This window comes from Nicotiana attenuata, chromosome 12, assembly GCF_001879085.1.
Source record: "Nicotiana attenuata strain UT chromosome 12, NIATTr2, whole genome shotgun sequence".
Lineage (NCBI taxonomy): Eukaryota > Viridiplantae > Streptophyta > Magnoliopsida > Solanales > Solanaceae > Nicotiana > Nicotiana attenuata.
This window is the reverse complement of record NC_032000.1, coordinates 51521653-51542670: the sequence shown is the minus strand read 5'-3', so window position 1 is coordinate 51542670 and position 21018 is coordinate 51521653. Positions and strand designations below refer to the sequence as shown.

At 37.3% G+C, this 21018-nt stretch overlaps 2 protein-coding genes across 2 annotated transcripts; both read right to left on the bottom strand.

The window, feature by feature from the left end:
- LOC109235757 (calcium-dependent protein kinase 34) lies at positions 1631 to 6955 on the bottom strand. The gene is made up of 9 exons (XM_019401998.1): positions 6659 to 6955; positions 5584 to 6174; positions 4597 to 4740; positions 4065 to 4217; positions 3602 to 3717; positions 3035 to 3202; positions 2443 to 2570; positions 2243 to 2342; positions 1631 to 2009 (listed from the first exon to the last, which is right to left on the bottom strand). Exons 1-9 carry the CDS (start codon positions 6753 to 6755, stop codon positions 1908 to 1910), a joined length of 1599 nt encoding a protein of 532 aa, XP_019257543.1. The 5' UTR covers positions 6756 to 6955; the 3' UTR covers positions 1631 to 1907.
- LOC109235756 (rhodanese-like/PpiC domain-containing protein 12, chloroplastic) lies at positions 8561 to 20718 on the bottom strand. The gene is made up of 8 exons (XM_019401997.1): positions 20309 to 20718; positions 17763 to 17891; positions 17497 to 17588; positions 11739 to 11839; positions 11553 to 11663; positions 11262 to 11370; positions 10005 to 10055; positions 8561 to 9085 (listed from the first exon to the last, which is right to left on the bottom strand). Exons 1-8 carry the CDS (start codon positions 20556 to 20558, stop codon positions 9005 to 9007), a joined length of 924 nt encoding a protein of 307 aa, XP_019257542.1. The 5' UTR covers positions 20559 to 20718; the 3' UTR covers positions 8561 to 9004.

Below are 21018 nucleotides of genomic sequence, written 5' to 3'. Positions count from 1 at the left end.
TCCATCTTATTTCTGGGAGTTCTCCTCTAAGCATATTATACATTCTTCTTATAGTGAATTTTTGATGAAATGGAGGCTCGCTTCCGGTGTTTTATGTGATAAGAATGTGCCGCCAAGACTTAAGGGTAAGTTTTATAGAGTGGTGGTTCGATCGACTATGCTGTATGGGGCTAAGTGGTTGCCAGTCAAGAACTCCCACGTGCAGAAGATGAAAGTAGCAGAGATTAGGATGTTGAGATGGATGTGTGAGTGTACCAGGAGAGAAAAGATTAAGAATGAATTTATCCGGGACAGAGTGGGAGTAGCCTCCATGGAGGAAAAGATGCAGGAGTCAAGGCTGAGATGGTTTGGACATGTTAAGAGAAGAAACATTGATGCTCCTGTTAGGTGGTGTGAGAGGTTGGCCATGACGAGTTTGCGAAGAGGTCGAGGTAGGCCTAAGAAGTACCGGGGAGAGGTGAATTGACAAGACATGGCGCTGCTTCAGCTCACTGAGGACATGACCCTTGATAGGAGGGTGTGGAGGTCGAGGATTAAGGTAGAAGGTTAGTGGGTAGTTTTTAGTTGCTCATCGATAGTCTTAGTAGCACGCATGTCCCTTCATATTCTTAGATTTTTATTGCGTTATGTGGTTTTGTTCGCCTCAGATATTGTATTCCCTATTGATATCATTTGGTACTACTTAACATTTATCTCTCCCTTTTTCTTTTCTCTTCCTTCTTTCTTCCTTTCTTGCTTTCCTCTTCTTCTTTTTACCCTTCCTGAGCCAAGGGTCTATTGGAAAAAACCTCTCTACCTGCATTAGGTAGGGGTAAGGTCTGCGTACAGACTACCCTCCCCAGACCCACCTGTTGGGAACATACTGATTTGTTGTTGTTGTTGTTGTATAGAGAATTTTCTATCCACCACAGCTTCTTCTATCTTTACTGCTGCCCTTTCCAGATATTTCCTCGCATTGATGATCTTTCGAATAGCCCACGAGGCATTATTTGCATCCATATCAATTATGTCCCTGCTTTTTATATAATAAGTGTGTACCCACTTAATCCACAACTTGTCCTTTTTTTGAGACAAGTTCCAGCTGTTCCATATTTGTATATCAGTGATATTCATTCCCCGAACTGTCTTAGGTAAACACAATTGGTTCCAAGACACCAATGCCTTCTTTTTTACTTTTGTATTACCCGTCCAGAGAAAGGTCCTACATACAGCTTCAATCTTATTCCATTGAATTTTGATAGATCATTTGAATCTCAATAAGAAATATAATGGGAAAATAACACTGTATAGCCGCTCTTAAAATAATAGTATATATATACAAAAATTATACAAATTTTATATACTTTTTAGGCTACCGAATGTAAATAATTTCTGGCGCAAGCTAAAAATGATAATACTTTCGTCTGCTGCATATAAATTACTTAATACTTTAAAAAACGTTACATCTTGAGATCTCAATTGGTAAAAAGATATTACTCTTTGTAACAACTGATACAATAACTTGATGTGTAATTCATTAAATTAATAATACCCAAAACGTCGTTGATTAAAAACAGTAAGTGTCTATTTCTAACATTGCACAAAAAATATATATACACATGTATTTATATATAATATTATATATAGATAATACATTAAAGAACCCATTGTTTCCAACTCAAAAACAACCATGGATTTACAAATAAAAAATAAAAAATTACCCTCAAACCCCAACTATACATCCCTCAATTCTACTATCTTATTTTTCTTTTCCTTTGTATTTTTTTTAACATCTTAATTAATATACAAGAGCATCTATAATTTTGAAACTCTCTTGAAATTTGGTCTCCCTCCCCTCAATGAAGACACCAATATAGTTTTTATTTTTTTCGAATTCTTCTGATATCAACAATAACAACAACAATAATTTACTCGACGAAAACCTCCCTTCGTTTCTTTGCATTTGTTGCTGCTTCTGGATTTCCTTTCTTCATCATAGCAACAAACTCATCATAATTTATACGACCATCCTGCAAAAAAAAAAAAAAAAATTACCTTACTTTTTTGTATATGTATTTGTAAAATAGAGACCATAAATAATTGGAATTATAATCATTTAATTACCCTTATATTTTTTCTGTTTTATTAAACTTGTAAACAATATAAAGGAAGATGAATTCTATCTGCTATATGAATCATCTATATATAATCTCTTAATAAAAATTTTGTGGAATTTTTGGAAATGTATGTATATTTGACTTACATTATCAGAGTCAACTTCAGAGATAATTTCTTTTATATCCTTTGCATCATTCATACCAAATTCTCGTAAAGCCTGCTCTAATTCTTCCATTGTAATATACCTGATCAATAAAAAAAATTATATTATTATATAAAGTTGAACACAATTTGCGACAACGGCGCAGTACTGAAAAAATATTTACACAATCAGATCGTACTTACCCGCTATTATCTTTATCAAAGTATTGGAAAGCTTTGTAAAGATGTTCTTCTCTGTCCATTCTATTCATGTGCATTGTTGCTGTGATGAATTCTTCATAATCAATTGTCCCATTTCCATCAGCATCAGCCTAATTATTTCAAAATATATACAATGACAATAATTAGCTTTAGAATTTTAAAAAAAAAAAGATAATAATCTTCCAAAATTTAGGAAATTCTAATTTGGTCAATTTTTAGAAAATTTAGTTGCAAAATAGTCACTTAAGCTCACAAACATATTCATTGTCACATTTAAGTAATTGTTATAATGGACGAGGCAGCACGGTGTACGAAGCATTCCGCGTACACGTACGATCGGGGAAAGGGCCGCATCACAAGGGGATGTGATGTAGGCAGCTTACTCTAATGCAAGCATCAGTGGTTGATTTCAGGGTTCGACTCCGTGACTTATAGGTCAGACGGAGACAACTTTACCGTTACTCCAAGGCTTCGCTTCAATAGTTATAGTAGACGGAATTTTTTTTTTAAAAAAAAGTTTTAATATTAAAAAGCTTTTTCATTTGAAAAATTATGTGAAATTAAGAGAACTTACAGCTTCCATTAATTGTTTAATTTCATAATCTGATAATTTATTCCCTTGTTTGGCTAATCCTTGCTTTAATTCCTCAAGTGTTATTGTGCCACTATTATCAGTATCCATGCCTCTGAACATCTGCTTCAATCCCATAATTTCTTCTTCAGAGAGGCACCCTGCAATTACCTGCAATAATTTCTCCAATTAAATTTTCTTAATAAATTTATAATTTTCGTTAACGGTATTTAATTTTTACACCATCAGGTTAAGTTACCTACAATAATAAGTAGTAATTGTTTATATTAACAATTAACAAGCATATTTGTCGGGGGAATAGAGTAATAACTTGCTATACGTAACATGTTAAATTACACTAAAGGGTAGCCCGATACACAAAGCATCCCGCGTTCACGCAGGACCTGTGAAAGAGCCGCACCTCAAGGTGTGTAGTGTAGACGGTCTACCCTAATACAAGCATTAGTAACTGTATAAACAATTATCAAGCATTATCTGTCCGACAAATAGAGTAAATAACCTGCTATATGTAACAGGTTAAATCATACTGATAGTGTAAAAATTCTTTACCCGAAGAGCAACTTTCTTGAACTTGTTCATAGCTCTAAAGTTTTTGAGCTTATTGAGAACAGCATTGTCAAGTGGTGTATCTGGTGCTTCTCCATCCTCCTTTATCCATGGATGATCTTAGATAATCAGTAGCGGAGTCAGAAATCTTATTAATGAATGCCAAAATATAAAGAACAAGTTAAGGGAATTCAACATATAGTCTATATACATAAAAGTAATGACCTAGATAACCAATATAATTTTCTGACGATAGCGTGTCAATTGACACCCGTTAGACTAAGGTGGCTCCGCCACTGCCGATAACGTATAGTTATTTTTTTTTATACCATCAGATTAAATTGACGTGATATAATTAACAACATGTAACAATTCCTCCAAATTAAATATTTTTTTAATGTTTTATTGGAAAATTAATTTTCAAAATGGCTAAATATATAACAATGTAGTAATTAAATAAACTTACTTAGGACTTGAAGTGCTGTCAACCTCTGACTTGGGTCTGAATTTAACATTTTCCTAACAAGATCCTTAGCTCCAGAAGAAATTGAAGGCCAAGGGTCACTTGAAAAATCAACATGTCCCCTTAATATTGCATTAAATATTCCATTTTCAGATTCTGAAAACAAATTAAAACCACCATTATACCATGAATTTAAACTTTTATGCAATAAAAATAGAAGAATTAACTTAAATAACCATCCATCCAACCGTTTAAATTTAAAATAGTTGACGGATGCGTAATACATATAATCCAAGCATAATATGTGTATAACCGTGTATAACCAATATATACTCTATGGATACCGACTAAGATAAATAAACAGTGAATCCGGTCGACTATTTGTTTAAAGATCCGTAAAAAATAGTTACACAATAAGATAATTAGCATTAAGTGATAATTTGATAAAATTGATGCATACTTACAATTTGTTATCATTTATTAAACTACACTGATAGCGTAAAATATCTTTATATTGTAAGTAAATATAATTTACCTGCCCAAAAAGGAGGAACACCACAAAGAAGAATATATAACATGACACCAATACTCCAAATATCAACTTCTGGACCATATTTTCTCTTCAACACTTCTGGTGCTATGTAATATGCACTGCCCACTATATCTTTAAACACATCTCCTGAGAAATAAGAAAAGAAAAAATAAAAAATTAAGTTAAGCATAAAAAAAATAGAGCAGAATTTTATTAAATTAACATACCAAAAAACTACATGTTTAGCTTTTGTATCAAATAGAGGTGGATGTAACCTCTTTTTATGGGTTCAGTTGAACCCAAAATTTCGACGTGGAACATAGATATAAGTAAAAAATCACTAAAATTTCAACAAGTATTAAATTTTTAACGCATAATTGTTTGAGCTAATTATCTTATTTTTGTGGCTGTTGTTACTGCTTCTCTTTTTATGGCTTCTCTACTGCTATATCTCTTTTACAAAATTGTTATGCTTATGCTTTGAAGAGGAGCATTGGCGTAACTGCTAAAGTTGCTGTCACGTAACTAGCAAAATTTTATTAAATTAACATACCAAAAAGTTACATGTTTAGCTTTTGTGTCAAACAAAGGCGGATAAAACGTGGAACATAAATATAAGTACAAAATCACTAAAATTTTAATAAATATTAAACTCTGAAAGCATAATTTCAAAATATAATGTGTTCGGTCTAGAGGCCTTGGAGCAACTGTAAAGTTTTCTCCATGTGACCTATAGGTCACGGGTTCGGGCCGTGGAAGCAGCCACTGATGCTTGTATTAGGGTTGGTTGTCTACATCATACCCCTTGAGATGCAGCCACCCAGACCCTGCAAGAATGCAGGATGTCTTGTGCACCGGCCTGCCCTATAATGTGTTCGGCTTAAGAATCTCAAAGTTAGTTAAAAGACTTCTTTTTTTTCTTAAACTACATGTCAAGTTTAACAGTATCATATAAAATGAAACGAAAGGAGAGTGAATAGATCTTGTTACCTTGCTTGTAAAACACAGAAAGACCAAAATCAGTAGCCTTAAGAGGTGCATCTTCATCTTTACTAAGGAGGAGGAAATTTTCAGGTTTAAGATCTCTATGAATAACTCCCATTGAATGACAAGTATGTACAATTTGCACAATTGTTCTTAACAATGAAGCAGCTGCTCTTTCTGTATAATGTCCTTTAGCAATAATTCTATCAAAAAGTTCACCTCCAGCACACAATTCCATAACCAAATGCACAGAATGTTTGTCTTCATATGCCCCTTTTAATTCCACAATATTTGGTTGTTCTGTCAAATGGTGCATTATTTGCACTTCCCTTCTTACATCCTCAATATCCTCTTTATTTACCAATTTTCTTTTGGCAATTGTTTTGCATGCAAATTGTTCGCCTGTTTGTTTATGTGTACATAAATGTGTTACACCAAATTGACCTCTTCCTAGCTCTTTTCCTAGTGTATATGTTGCTTTTATATCCTCCATTGGCCTACCTAAAACTGGCCCTATTGGGGCTGCTTTAGATGGTTTTGATGAATGGTTTGGTGATGCATGAGGTGGTATCTTGGATGGTGTGGTGTCATGATTTCCTGCATGTAATAACACCAGATGTCATCAGATACTGCTTCGTTGAAATATTCCAATATAATATAATATGTGTATGCACACGCATGTGCCTTTTTGTGACATGCATATGCATTTTTTGTGCATGCACATATATGCACGCTTGCGCATGCAAGGGCGAAGCTACACTCTGGTAAGGGTCGTCAATTGACTACCCTTCGTCGGGAAAATTACATTGCGTATATAGGTAAAATATTAAGTTATAAAGGTATATAACATATATTAAACACCCTTTGTCGGGAGTTCTTCTTTTACTTCATTCAAATTTGAACATCCTTGGGGACATTCCTGGCTTCGCCACCGTGCGCATGCATGTTTGTGTTTGTAACAAAAGATGTCATCCGACACTATTTCGTTGAAAACATCAGCACAATATATTGTGTTGTGTAAATATAATTGTATACATGCAATAGGGTGAAATTGCATGAAAATAATGTAAATTAAGATTACCTGCATGTGATTCTCCTTGTTTTGAATATGATTGTGCAATTTCTTCATTAGAATTTTGTGCAGGATCAGACTCTGCCTTTGAGCAACAACCCCCCATTGGGACAAAATGCAAAGAAAAAGATCCAAATTACTTTTTTTTGTTTTTTTTTATTTATTTTTATCTATAGAGAAATCAAGGAGAAGGAAGGGAAATGTTAGAAATGAAGGAATGAATGGAGAATGGGGTGGCCCAAAGGGAGAGCAAGAAAGGGAAAAATGGGGATTTGAAGGAAGTCAAAAAAAGAAAAAATTTGTTAGACAAAGAGTTCCATTAATGGTGTAGTTTTTCCACAAGGTGTTGGAGTGATGAGGTAATTATTTTAGGATTGATTGCGAGAGATTGTAGGACAAAACAATTAAATTCGAGAATTCTATTTTTTTTCCTTTTTTTTAATTACTTTTTAAGTTTAATTTATTTTCTATATATTTACAAAAGTGTTGTTGAAAAACTTGTGTATGAGGAATAAAGTTTTGGACTTTTTATTAGCGGGGAATAAAATTATTACACAACCAGTGGCGAAGCCACATTGAACCAAGGGGTGTCGAGCGACACCCCTTCGTTGAAAAATTACACTATATTGCTAGATAACTTTTTTTATTTTATGTATATTTACTATACGTTGACTATCCATGATTTTTCGATGTATCTAATTATTTATATTTTGACACCCCTTGATGAAAATTCTGGCTCCGCCACTGAACACAACTCACATTTTTTTAAGGATTCTCTATAGTTAACATATGCTAATATATATCATGGATTATGTTATGACTTGAAATTCAATTACAAAACTTAGATTCATAGTCATCAACTTCTTAATTTCTTTTTTGAAACTGCCTATAATATTATGCTTTGTGCTTGGCATATAATTTCTTTTTCGAAATTCACTATTTTGAACCAAAATGAGTTCTCTACAAAAAGATGCCTATGGGAATTAGATATCACCAAGCGTTGCGGGATGAATAGGACCGGTTCACCTTAACATGAGGTCTCGAGTTTGAACCTTGGGAATGAGCCTTACGCAAAATGAATCCGAATTAGTCGGGGGCCAAAGTGGCACAATAGGGTGGAAAAAAACAAGGGAATTGGATCCCTAGTAGTCTCTAGGTGAGTAATCTACGTCAAAATAGCACGGGCTAGGCAGTTTTCAGACTGATAATTGAAAAATAGCCAGCGTTTACAAAGTCATTGAAAAATAATCACTATTTTGCTGCAACACGGAAAGTTCCAGCATAATATACTGAAGATTGGAGCACCTGTGTATGAACTTCTAGCATATTATATTGGAACTCCAGCAAACGGAAAGTTTCAGCATAATATACTGGAGATTGGAGCACACGGAAAGTTTAAGCCTTGGAATTAGTTTTCTAAATATGTTATCTTGCGATTACTTGTTATCAGTACCCCTTTCATATTCTCTGTTGCTATCTTCGATTTAGTTTTCTAATAATTTGTCATGCTATTACTTGCTATCAGGGCTCCTCTCACCTTCTTTAGCCGAGGGTCTATCGGAAACAATCTCTCCCCCCTTCCATGGTAGGGGTAAGACTGCGTACATCCTACCTTCCCCAGACCCCACTTGTGGGATTATACTGGGTAGTTGTTGTTGTGTACAAGAGATTGGAGTACCTGTGTATGAACTTCCAGCATATTATGTTGTAACTCAAGCACACTATGAAGTTATGCTAGAAGTTCACATGTAAAAAATTCCAACTCCAACATATTATGCTGGAATATTTCCAAATTTTGAACAGTGTTTTTGTTCAAATTTATCTTTTACATGAAAAGTAGCTAAATTTCGATTACTTTTGAAACTATGGCTATTTTTGAATTTCTCCCGTAATATGCTGTACAGCTTGAGCTCAAGTAAAGGAAGGTTCATTATATCATTAGACTGTAACTGCAGAACTCAAGTTTACAATTCTTGCTACAGCTTACTTTCAAGAAATTGTAACCAAAATATGCATGTCAGAATAAATTCATTGCATAGCATGATTTAATGTTTGGAGCATTTTGGAAATACAGAGGTAGTGCCAAAATAGATGTCCTGACATCAAGGTGCCAAAACATTCACATCGATCTGAATTCTCAAGAAAGATCTGCCTGTTATCCCTAGAAAAGTTGTCGGTTTGAGTGAAAATTGTCGGACAATCGAAAACAAAATGGTTTTGTGACCAACTGAGCTCTGTTACCAGGTGAGGGGACAGGAGAAAGAGCTCTGACACAAAGGGGAAAGACCATGACCTCTAACGAAAACGATCCAGGAGCGGAAGTTCCCAGCAATGAGCGCTACAAGAGAGCCAGCTTCAATAAGTTGGGATTGATGGATCAACTTTGACAGCATATTCGTTGATTCCTCCAGCAATGTTAAATACTTTCCTGAATCCCTGGGATTCGAAAAAAAAAACAATGTAAAGAACCAACAGTAGATAGATTCATCAATAGAGGATGTAAACGACATAATTGCAGTATAGCCTGCCTTCTGCATTATGATCAATGTCACAGCATGCGATGCACTAAATAGGACCAAATGTAAAAACAACATGCGTTTTGGGGTATATTGGATGAAATAGCAAAGGCCTCTGGAGGTGGGATTTTATACTCACTAACAAAATACACCCGTATATGTGCTATAATCAGAAGCTAATATACTAATTCCTACATAGCCTGTCTTTTTCTCCTCTAAGGTGAACTGGTGTAAGAAAAGCTAGTTAAGTCAAGTTCCTTTCTGAAAGGAAAAATCAAATAGGTTTTGCTAAGCTTTGCATTCATGATAAGTTGCGAAAAGACTATGCTTTGGCCAGCGTTAGGTTCAACATTATATGGAGACGCTAAAAGCAGCAGCTTTTACAAAGGCCTAGTTTTCGTAAGTATATACCGTGAAAATAAATAATTCTTATATAAACATGTATTTAGGCCTTTTTCATATTCAATTGGAGAGATGTCTCTGTGAACTTTATTCTCCAACCCAAACCCCAGCTTTCCACTAATACACATCACTACCTACACCAGTATGCCTTGAATTCAACATGTGAAGAGTGAAAAAGTGACGGAGTTAAAGACCCTCTCCACCCAAGAATTATTTTTTGTGATGGCAAGCTACATAAAGACATGGAAGTATCACTCATAAAGTATAATTAACAAGCAGAGCTACCATCTTCATCTACGGATATGAGAGACAAATGTTCCAATATATGCCTTGCGTCTTAGAAGAATAATAGAAACACAAAAATATTGTATTAAAGGTAGGACACTTCTATCACTTGACTTTACGCCCAACTACAAATGTGAAGATAAAAATCCTACCTGTGTCTGCAACCACTTGGCGACTTGTAGTGATCTCATGCCATGGTGACACTGCATAACAGACATAAATAAAGTTTTGAAAAGAGAAACAGAAACATAATTTTGGATAATCAATATCGAAACATCTAACGCTCATAATTTTCTATTATAATTTATCATGTCAATTTAAAAATTAAGCAGTCAGTGTCTTGAGCTCAACACTTCTGTTTAAGGGAGAAACTCTTATCTTAAGGCCAAGGGAACAGAAACCTACTTCTAAGCCGTGTAAAGAAGCCTATCTGGCATGCTACCTTCACATGTGTATGATAACTTTGTGGTCAATGTTATAGCGTATCCTGTTTCTGTTTCCATTCCACAACTAACCGTGATATGTGTATTGGGCGTAATGCTTATGCACAGATACTTATAAATCAAGACAAGAAAGAAGCCGGGAAAAGATGAAAATGCAACTCATAAACCTCTCACTGAAACGAGAAGTGGGAAGAAGGTAATGAAACAGTAATTGTACGGTAGACAGTCATAAAGTTTCAATTATAAGGAGTAAGGGAGAAAGTGAAATGATTTGGAGAGTTATTTTCTACGATATTAGCTACAAGTAAATAACTTTTCATCTTCTAAGAAATTATTCGTAGAAGTTCACAGTCCGCAAAATCCCGCGCATGCACGTGCGCACACACAAAAAACACACACATATAGGCATGTCCATCAAATCAAATTAACATGAATCTAGAGATCACCTATATGGAAGTTGTAGATTTACTAAAGCTTTGTGGAACTGGTATGGATGAAGAGACATCCCTTCACAGCAACTACATGGGAGCAACAAATCCAATGGGCTTAAAGAGTGCTAAGGGCAGATCACAAGCAGCTCAAGCCTTTAAAATGATTTATGCAGAAGTCAGTTATGCTGTGTGGATAGAAAAAAACCAAAGAGTATTTGAAGGAGTCAGTAAGGTAGTAGACAGTATTGCTAGAAACATTGCTTATCTCTGTAATGTTAGAGCCTCCCCAGGGATTAGAAGTTCGGTGCAATCTTGGGGATTTTAGTACAATGTAGATTGATAAATGAGTTTTCTTTACTGTATTGCTTTAGTTATACTAGTTCTTGTCTTTAGATAGCTCACTGTGTTAGTTCAGCTTTGCTTAGTAAATTCCGTACTTGCCTCCTTGGTGATTAATAAAAATTTTAATTACCAAACATAAATAAATAAATAAATTAACGTCTCAACTCAGTCTGAGTGAAGAACATGCACTAACCAAGACATATGTGTCCCTTTGAGGATCAAACTTAGTTGTTATTTCTGGTCCCCAGCTTCCAAATTGGCGAAGAGGAAGAACCTGAAATCCTGGTAAAGAAGCCTGGGCCCTGTCACAAACACATAAAGCAGAAATGAATAGTGTAACCAGGTTGTATACATTTTCATGGGAAATTCCTGGGAGGCTTTTCTATGTAAAGTCGGGTATGCTCTTCAACTTATAAAAAAGGAAAACTTCAAGATAGAAAAGCTGCAAGCGAGTATTCAAAATAGTGAAAATATGAGCTCGTACACTTCCTCGGGTTCTCGAACATCAATCAATTGAGCTTCTTCCAAGAATGATGGATCTTGCAGCTTCACATGAAACTCGTTGGGTTGGATGTGTTCAAGTACAGATTCCTCTCTGCACATAGCATTAACAACAAGTAAGAGACAAGGCTCTTGAGCTGTTGAAGTGAAGTAGGGTTTCTTCGATTACCTCTCAGATAGAACTTGCAATAAATGCCATCCAAACTTAGTTTTACACTTTACAACCTTATTCAGTGGTGCACCAAATGCAGCTTCTTCGAATTCTGGTACCTTATAATTTTAACAATAAAAATACATTACAACCATGTCCGAAACAAATAAATCAAGTCAACTAAAGTCTGAGGATCCACGTGAGTGAAATGCAGCTTCTAATATAGAAAAACTAGAGAAGTACTTAATAAAGTTGGAAATTAAAAATTATAAGAAAAGCCAAATCTTCATCTAAATGTTTGTAAGACAGCATATGTATGATTTTGTTGCTATCATCTAAACCCCTGTGAGTATGCAAGATTACATTCTAGAAATGAAGTCATTAGAAAATTTTGATTTCCGTCGTCAAGAGCCACAGTCAGTGGCGAAGCCAGAAAACTCAAAAAGGGTGTTCAAATTTTGAACACCCTTTGCCAATGGGCTATGCAAGGGTGTTCAAAGTCTATTTTTAATTGTGAGAATGCACGGGAGAAAATATATTATTGATGTATTCATATGTTACAATGAGCCCTATATATATACACACACATAACATGTCCTACTCCTAATATATATTGGATTAGGGTTATTTATTTACTCCTATTTACATGACTATTCTAACACTCCCCCTCAAGCTGGTGCATATAAATCATATGTACCGAGCTTGTTACATATGTAGTTAATACGATGACCAGTGAGGGACTTGGTGAAAATATCTGCAAGCTGATCATTCGACTTCACAAACTTTGTAGCAATATCTCCCGAGAGTATCTTTTCTCTAACAAAGTGACAGTCAATCTCAATGTGTTTAGTTCTCTCATGGAACACTGGATTTGACGCAATATAAAGAGCAGCTTGATTATCACACACAAGTTTCATCTGACTAATCTCACCAAATTTCAACTCCTTGAGCAACTGTTTGACCCAAATTAGCTCACATGTCGCCATAGCCATCGCTCGATATTCTGCTTCTGCACTAGACCGAGCAACCACATTCTGTTTCTTGCTCTTCCAGGACACCAAATTTCCTCCTACCAAGACACAATATCCAGACGTAGAACGTCTATCAGAAGGTGATCCTGCCCAATCAGCATCTGAGTATCCAACGATCTGCTCATGGCCTCGACCCTCAAACAATAAACCTTTGCCTGGAGCTGATTTTATATACCGAAGAATGCGAACAACTGCATCCCAATGACTATCACACGGAGAATCCATAAACTGACTCACAACACTCACAGAAAAGGAAATGTCAGGTCTTGTCACTGTAAGGTAATTTAATTTACCAACCAACCGTCTATATCTTGCAGGATCGCTAAGAGGTTCCCCCTGTCCTGGCATAAGTTTAGAATTCGGATCCATCGGAGTGTCAACCGGTCTACAACCTGTCATTCCCGTCTCTTCAAGAATATCTAAGGCATACTTTCGTTGTGAGATCACAACACCTGAGCTAGACTGAGCGACCTCAATACCCAGAAAATACTTTAGTTTGCCCAGATCCTTAGTCTGAAAGTGTTGCAAGAGATGTTGCTTCAATTTAGTAATACCATCCTGGTCATTGCCGGTAATAACAATGTCGTCAACATAGACCACCAGATAAATACAGAGACTCGAGGCAGAATGCCGATAGAATACAGAGTGATCAGCTTCACTCTGAATCATGCCAAATTCTCGAATAACTGTGCTGAACTTACCAAACCAGGCTCGAGGAGACTGCTTTAGACCATAAAGTGACCGACGCAAGCGACATACAAGGCCACGAGACTCCCCCTGAGCAACAAACCCAGGTGGTTGCTCCATATAAACTTCATCCTCAAGGTCACCGTGTAAAAAAGCATTCTTAATGTCTAGCTGATAGAGGGGCCAATGGCGAACAGCAGCCATGGATAGAAAAAGGCGGACTGATGCTATCTTAGCCACAGGAGAGAAGGTATCACTGTAATCGAGCCCAAATATCTGAGTATATCCTTTGGCAACAAGACGAGCCTTAAGACGATCAACCTTACCATCCGGACCAACCTTGACTGCATACACCCAACGACAACCAACAGTAGATTTACCTGAAGGAAGAGGGACGAGCTCCCAAGTACCACTCGTATGTAAAGCAGACATCTCGTCAATCATAGCCTGTCGCCATCCTGGATGAGACAATGCTTCACCTGTAGACTTAGGGATGGAAACAGAGGACAAAGAAGATAGAAAAGCATAATAGGGTGATGACAAACGATGATAACTCAAACCGACATAATGGGGATTAGGATTAAGGGTGGCCCGTATACCTTTCCGAAGTGCAATCGGTTGATTAAGAGGAGACAAGTCCGCAGTATTAGCAGGGTCAGGTGCAGGACGTGAATCAGCTGGACCTGATGCTGGGCGCGGACGACGATGATATGTCAAAAGTGGTGTTCCTGTGGCACTAGACTCCTCAACGGTTGGAATGGATAGGACTTCTATAGCGGAAGGTGAAGGAGGAGCTATAGGAGACTCGGGTAAGACTTCTGTGGCGGAAGGTGAAGGAGGAGCTATAGTAGACTCCTTAAAGGTCGGTATAGGTAAGACCTCAGATATATCAAGGGGGTCAGAAAGGTCAGAAGAGGTAAAGAAAGGTTTAGACTCAAAAAATGTGACGTCAGAGGACATAAAGTACCTACGAAGATCAAGTGAGTAACAACGATAGCCCTTCTGAACACGAGAATAACCAAGGAAGACACACTTGAGAGCACGAGGAGCTAACTTATCTTTCCCAGGGGCTAGGTTATGAACGAAACAAGTGCTCCCAAAAACACGAGGGGGAACAGAGTATACGGGTGATTGGGGACACAATACTGCATACGGTATCTGATTCTGGATGGGAGAGGAAGGCATCCGATTAACTAAATAACAAGCTGTGAGAACTGCATCGCCCCAAAAACGCAGCGGAACATGAGATTCAATGAGAAGTGTGCGAGCAGTCTCAATGATGTGCCTATTCTTTCTCTCTGCAACCCCATTTTGCTGAGGGGTATAAGGACAAGAGGTCTGATGAATAATTCCTTGAGAAGTCATAAACTGCTGAAATTGAGAGGATAAATATTCTAAGGCATTATCACTGCGAAAAGTGCGAATGGAAACACCAAATTGATTTTTAATTTCAGCACAAAAATTCTGGAATATAGAAAACAACTCAGAACGATCTTTCATTAAGAAAATCCAAGTACATCTTGAATGATCATCAATAAAACTAACAAAATAACGAAATCCCAAGGTTGAACTGACTCTACTAGGACCCCATATATCAGAGTGAACTAAAGAAAAAATAGACTCTGCGTGACTCTCAATACTACGAGGATAGGAGGCTCGGGTATGTTTCCCGAGCTGACATGACTCACACTCTAATGTGGATAAACTAGACAAACCAGGCACCATCTTCTGAAGCTTGGATAAGCTTGGATGTCCTAAACGTTTGTGAATTAGGTCCGGAGGATCTGTAACTAGACATGCCTTGGAGGATTTTAGGGAGTTAAGGTAGTAAAGCCCTTCTGATTCAAGTCCTGTTCCAATCGTCTGCCCTGTACTGCGGTCCTGCATAATAAAAGAATCATCAATAAAATATATACCACAATGGAGGGCACGAGTCAAACGACTAACAGATGCAAGATTAAAAGGACAGCCAGGGACATAGAGAACGGAATCTAGAGTGACAGAGGGTAGGGGATTCGCTTGTCCAACTCCTTTTGCTTTGGTTTGAGACCCATTGGCTAAAGTAACAGTGGGAAGAGACTGTGAATACGCAATATTTGACAAAAGTGATTTATTACCAGAGATATGATCAGAAGCGGCTGAGTCCACAACCCATTGTCCAGGAGGACTAGACTGGGAAACACAAGCAAAAGAATTACCAGCAACAGAAGTATTAGTCTGAGCAACAGAAGCTACTTGTGGAGATGTCTGCTTACTTGCTCGATACTGAAGGAACTCATTATACTCCCCTTCAGATAAAGAAAATCCCTGGTTACCTGTAGTCTCAGTCTGAGCAACATAAGCATTTTTGGTTGGGCGGCCATGTAAAGAATAGCATACATCACGAGTGTGTCCAAGTTTATGACAATAGGAGCACTTGGGTCTAGATCTTCCAAAACGACCTCCTCCTCGTCTATTTTCCATAGTATGAGATGCCCGATTGTCCACTGATTGGGATACGAGGACAGATGAGTCAAGTGTCTGTGATGAGCTCACTGGGTGACTAGGTGCTGCAGCAAGGCGAAGTAATCGAGAGAATAATTCATCAACTGAGGGGACGGTTGGACTAGCCAAAATCTGGTCACGTACTGAATCAAGGTCATTAGGGAGTCCAGCGAGTGTAAGAACTAGAAACATCTTCTGTCGTTGCTCTTGTTGTTTTTCAATACTAGCAGAAACTGGCATCAACGTCTCAAATTCTTCCATGACTGCCTGAACTTGTCCCAAGTAAGTAGACATATCTAATTCCTGTTTCTTCAAGCTTGTCATTCGCGATATTACATCATAGAAACGAGATATGTCATTAGTGTATAGATTACGAGCCTTTTCCCAAACTAAATAACATGTCTGGAATGGACGGAACAAGGGCATCAACTTGGAATCAATAGATCGCCACAGGATACTACATAACTGAGCATCGACCTTCTCCCACTGTGTTTTGGCCTTTTCATCACCTTCGCTAGCCTTTTTTGTTAAATGATCTTGAACTCCTTGACCTTTACACCACAACTCGACAGATGAAGCCCAATCTAAGTAGTTTGAACCTCCCATTAAAGGTTCTGAGGTAATCATAACACCGGAACTGCCAGAACCCGGGTTTCTAGACCCGAAAGCATCGACTCCCAAAGACATGGTTGGATTATCACCAAATAACAAAAAGAATCAACTGAAAATTCTCTGAAACAGATGAAGAAAACACTGTGTTTGCCGGAAAAGTACTGTAGCTGCCAGAAAAATCAGTGTAGTCGCCGGAAAAACTCAAAGTGGTCGGAATTGAAAAATAAAATTATGGGTAGGCTCGGAATTTGAGGGCGATCCAACTGCCCTGAAGGAACTTCGTCAAAAAATGGCCGGAAAGTGGTGCACGCGCCGGCGCGTGGGTTCACGCGCGTGAGCTTCTGGTGGCGCGTGGAGGCGCGTGGGGTACTGTTTGCCGGAGATTTTTTGTGGGGTTTGGTCGCCGGACAGTGGCGACTCTTGTGGTAGTGTTGGATTTTGCACAACACTGACAGAGACAAGGCAGACGCAAACAGGCTTGAAAAAGTCGCCGGAAAAAAGGGTTCCGGTGACTGATTTCTCTTCCCGGAATTGCTGGAATTTATGCACAGCGATAAACCTCTCACAATTGCTCTGATACCATGTGAGAATGCACGGGAGAAAATATATTATTGATGTATTCATATGTTACAATGAGCCCTATATATATACACACACATAACATGTCCTACTCCTAATATATATTGGATTAGGGTTATTTATTTACTCCTATTTACATGACTATTCTAACATTAATCAATAATAAGTAATATTTTACCTTATACGTAGTATAATTTTTTGGCGAAGGGTGTTCAGTTGACCACCCTTGGGCCAACATAGCTTCGCCCCTGGCCACAGTCAAGGAGAAAAAGTTGGCGAAGGGTGTTCAGTTGACCACCCTTGGGCCAACATAGCTTCGCCCCTGGCCACAGTCAAGGAGAAAAAGTAGAACGATACTTTTGAAGACATAATCATAATCATACCATTTGCCCTTTTCTCACCCAACCAAGCATTCCCCCTTCTTCTTTTGATGGACAAAGGGAATACTGCACGGCCAGATCACTTAGATCCTCTCCTGAATATAACAAGCAATTCAGTCAGCAATATATCTGAAAATACAAGCATCAAGAGAAAATTTGTTTTATACTAATGTACTAGTTTTCAAATTTAATCATGGCATTGACTCATTTGAATAACTTAGCTTTAATAATGGGGCTTTTCTCATTAAGCAAAAAAATTGAAAATTAACCTTCTACAGTTCTTTTCAGAAGCTCCAGTAAAAGTTTCTGGTCATCTTCTTTGACAAGTAAATGCTGTACTAATATCTCCCGACCACCTCCAGAACTCCCTCCAGGACCACTCCCAGCACTATATGAAGCTGAAAGTTAAATATTGTGAGATTTAGCAACAGCATGTATCAGAGGATAACAACAACAACAAACCCAGTATAATCCCACATAGTGGGGTCAGGGGAGGGTAGTGTATACGCAGCCTTACCCCTACCTTGTGGAGATAGAGAGGTTGTTTCCTATCAGAGGATAGCAAAAAGAAAAGAAAAAAAACCTCTATTCACCCTTCAGAATCTAGAACAACCAGTATACAATCTCAAAATCCACAGGACCTCAGACAGGTCAAACTGATATATTAAGTCACACTCACATTTCTGATGAAGCCACTTTTTGGTAATATTAGAATCAGCTCAGTAGAGATGATAGTGTATTTCCAACCATAGGGAGCCTTGCGGCAAAGATGTTTAAGTAGTTTAATAGGCCTACACCAGATATTTAGACTATTCAAGCCCTGAATGATTATTCCCAACTACTGAGCAGAAAAGCCAATTCTTGTGAGCTTGAAGTTCCGCAGCAACACAATTTTCAGGTTGTCAGTCTAAGGGAGTTAACATCCTTTTAGAAGATACTCAAATAACAAATACAGATCAAAATACCCATCCTCCCTAAATTTTATTGAAATGCTACAAGAACAAACAAAAAAAGATACTCCCTCCGTTTCAATTTAGATGAGGTAGTTTGACTCGGCACGGAGTTTAAGAAAAAAGAAGAAGACTTTTGAAACTTGTGGTCTTAAAGCTTAACGGGTAAAAGCTTTGTGGGTCCATGACATTTGTGTGGCTATAAAAGCTTCTCATTAAGGGTAAAATGGGTAAAATGAAGAGTTTAAAGTTAGAATTATTTCCAAATTTAGAAATGTGTCATTTATTTTGGAACAGACTAAAAAGGAAAGTACCTCATCTAATATGAAACGGAGGGAGTATCTAATTTCACATGAAAGACAATAACATAACTAGTGTAATCTTTATGAATCTATGATTCTAAATACAGTACTCAAAGGATTCATCATAGTTGGACTAATTTTACAGTGGCAGACAACCCACTACTACCCTCCTTTATCACCAGCTGTACTTTGAAGCTCACACTGGTAGAGTTACTTAACTCTCTATTCCTACTGAATTCTAGAGGACATCTCCATTTGCTATTGTGGTTCAAAACCACCTAGCCTTAATCAGAATCAAGGTTATTTGGTTGAGAAAATAATCATGGTCTTGCCTATTATTGTAGATCCCTCTCTAGCTTCCAACAATTCAGCAGCTAAAGTGCTTAACCCGTGCAAAAGTGCTTGCGAACCAGTGCCAGAGTAAGGGCATGGTGAGCTTATACCCTATGCTGGCTCCCCCTTCCACCCTCCCTTTATTTGTAATTACTTAGGAAGAGAGGAAGGGAACTGGAAGGGTAAAAGGGGATGGTGAGTTTCGAACACACTGATTGTGTGAAAAATCTCTACCAGTATCAGTAGACTACAGGTCATGTTGCTTTGCCCTTGTATTTCTGCAAAGAGGCTGTTTCTACATCTTGAACCATGACTTATAGGTCACCAAAGAGCAACTCTACCCAGTGATTCAGAAAAAATGCAAACTTGCACAATGAGTAAATACACTAACTACCAAGGGGATTCAATAATTTACATATATACTAAAAAAGAAATTCACTTGATTTGCACTGTTTAATTTTCCGACAAAGGAGATTCAATTGAACCACTTCAACACACTTAGCTTTCCAACTGACTCTACCCCTTCCATTTTGACCTACCTTGCAACCAAGGCTCTCTCAAAAGTGCATCAACAACAAATATCAAAAACTGTAATGTGACGAGAGGGTTCCCACAATAAAAAATAGTTGTGGAAACTTTTGGTACCACTAGACTGCAAGCCTTGTTGCTTTCCCCTAATATTTCTACAAGCCCATTTCTATTTTCACCTTCATTAGAAAGCTGTACTCCGCAAATAGGGCAAAAACAATTGCTTTTTTGTATATATATTAACTTTTGAATCACCTTATATTGGCAAAGGTAGTTCAAACATTGCTTTAGGTCGCAAGTTTGAATTTTTTCAATCCCCTTGTTAAAATTCCTAGCTCTACTACTGCCTACATGTCACCAAAAAGAGCAACAGTACCTCCTTCCATTTTGACCTACATTTCACCAACGGAGCAACTTTAGTGTTGCACCGGGTCTCCCCTTCAACAGTGCATCATTTACAATCAACAAGAACTACAACTATATTTCTGTCCCGAACAAGTTGGGGTCCGCTATATGAATCCTCAAAAACTACAACTATATTACAGTCCCAAACAAGTCTATATGAATCCTCGTCTGACCACGTTACTCCATTTTAAATCTATCTCATGCCAATATTATGCAAATACAAATAAAAAGTAGTGCAGCAGCTACAAATAACAAAAATAGAAATGCAAAATATAGGGTTCGTACAATCAACAGTACCTGTAATAACTTTTGAACAAGTATGACCTTGACCCAACATAGTTGACACCTTTTTAAAGCTGGGAAACTGGATATTACCCAAATTGGGTAACAGCGATCTCGAGTGAAGTAACGCTAAACGGGTAAATGCTGATAATTTACGAGAAGTTGAAGTTAACGGCGATGTGATTTTCAAGAAAGAGAGAGCGAAATAATGAGCAGGTATTCCAGTTGTTGGCGGAATATGCAAAGAAGAAGAAACTCTCAACATTTGAGCTGCTGATTGAATTCGATATTACTGCAATTTCTTGCAAAAGAATCAAAAAGCTATCTATATACGAACTGAACTGAGGTGTTGAAGGGAAGAGGGGAAAATTAATTTTGAATTTTATTGGCCCAATTTAGAAGCTTATTTGTAATTTAAGTGTTTGTAATTTACTTGAAGTCATTAATGAAGCTCTACCGACTTCAAGTGTCCAATTTTTTTAGAATAAAGGTTTTTTTTATTATGACTTTAGAATTATTTTCACGTGGAGCTCGGAGAAAAGGTAAAAACGAGAATTATGGTTTAAAATTACCTTATATTGAAGTTAAGTCGGTCAAGGACAAAAATGAGACTTTTTCTAACCACAATATAAGATTCGACCAAAAATCTGAGTGAAGACAAAAGCTCCGAAAGTATAGGAGCCAAAAAAAATTGACATAACCAAGATATACTTATATATCAAGAG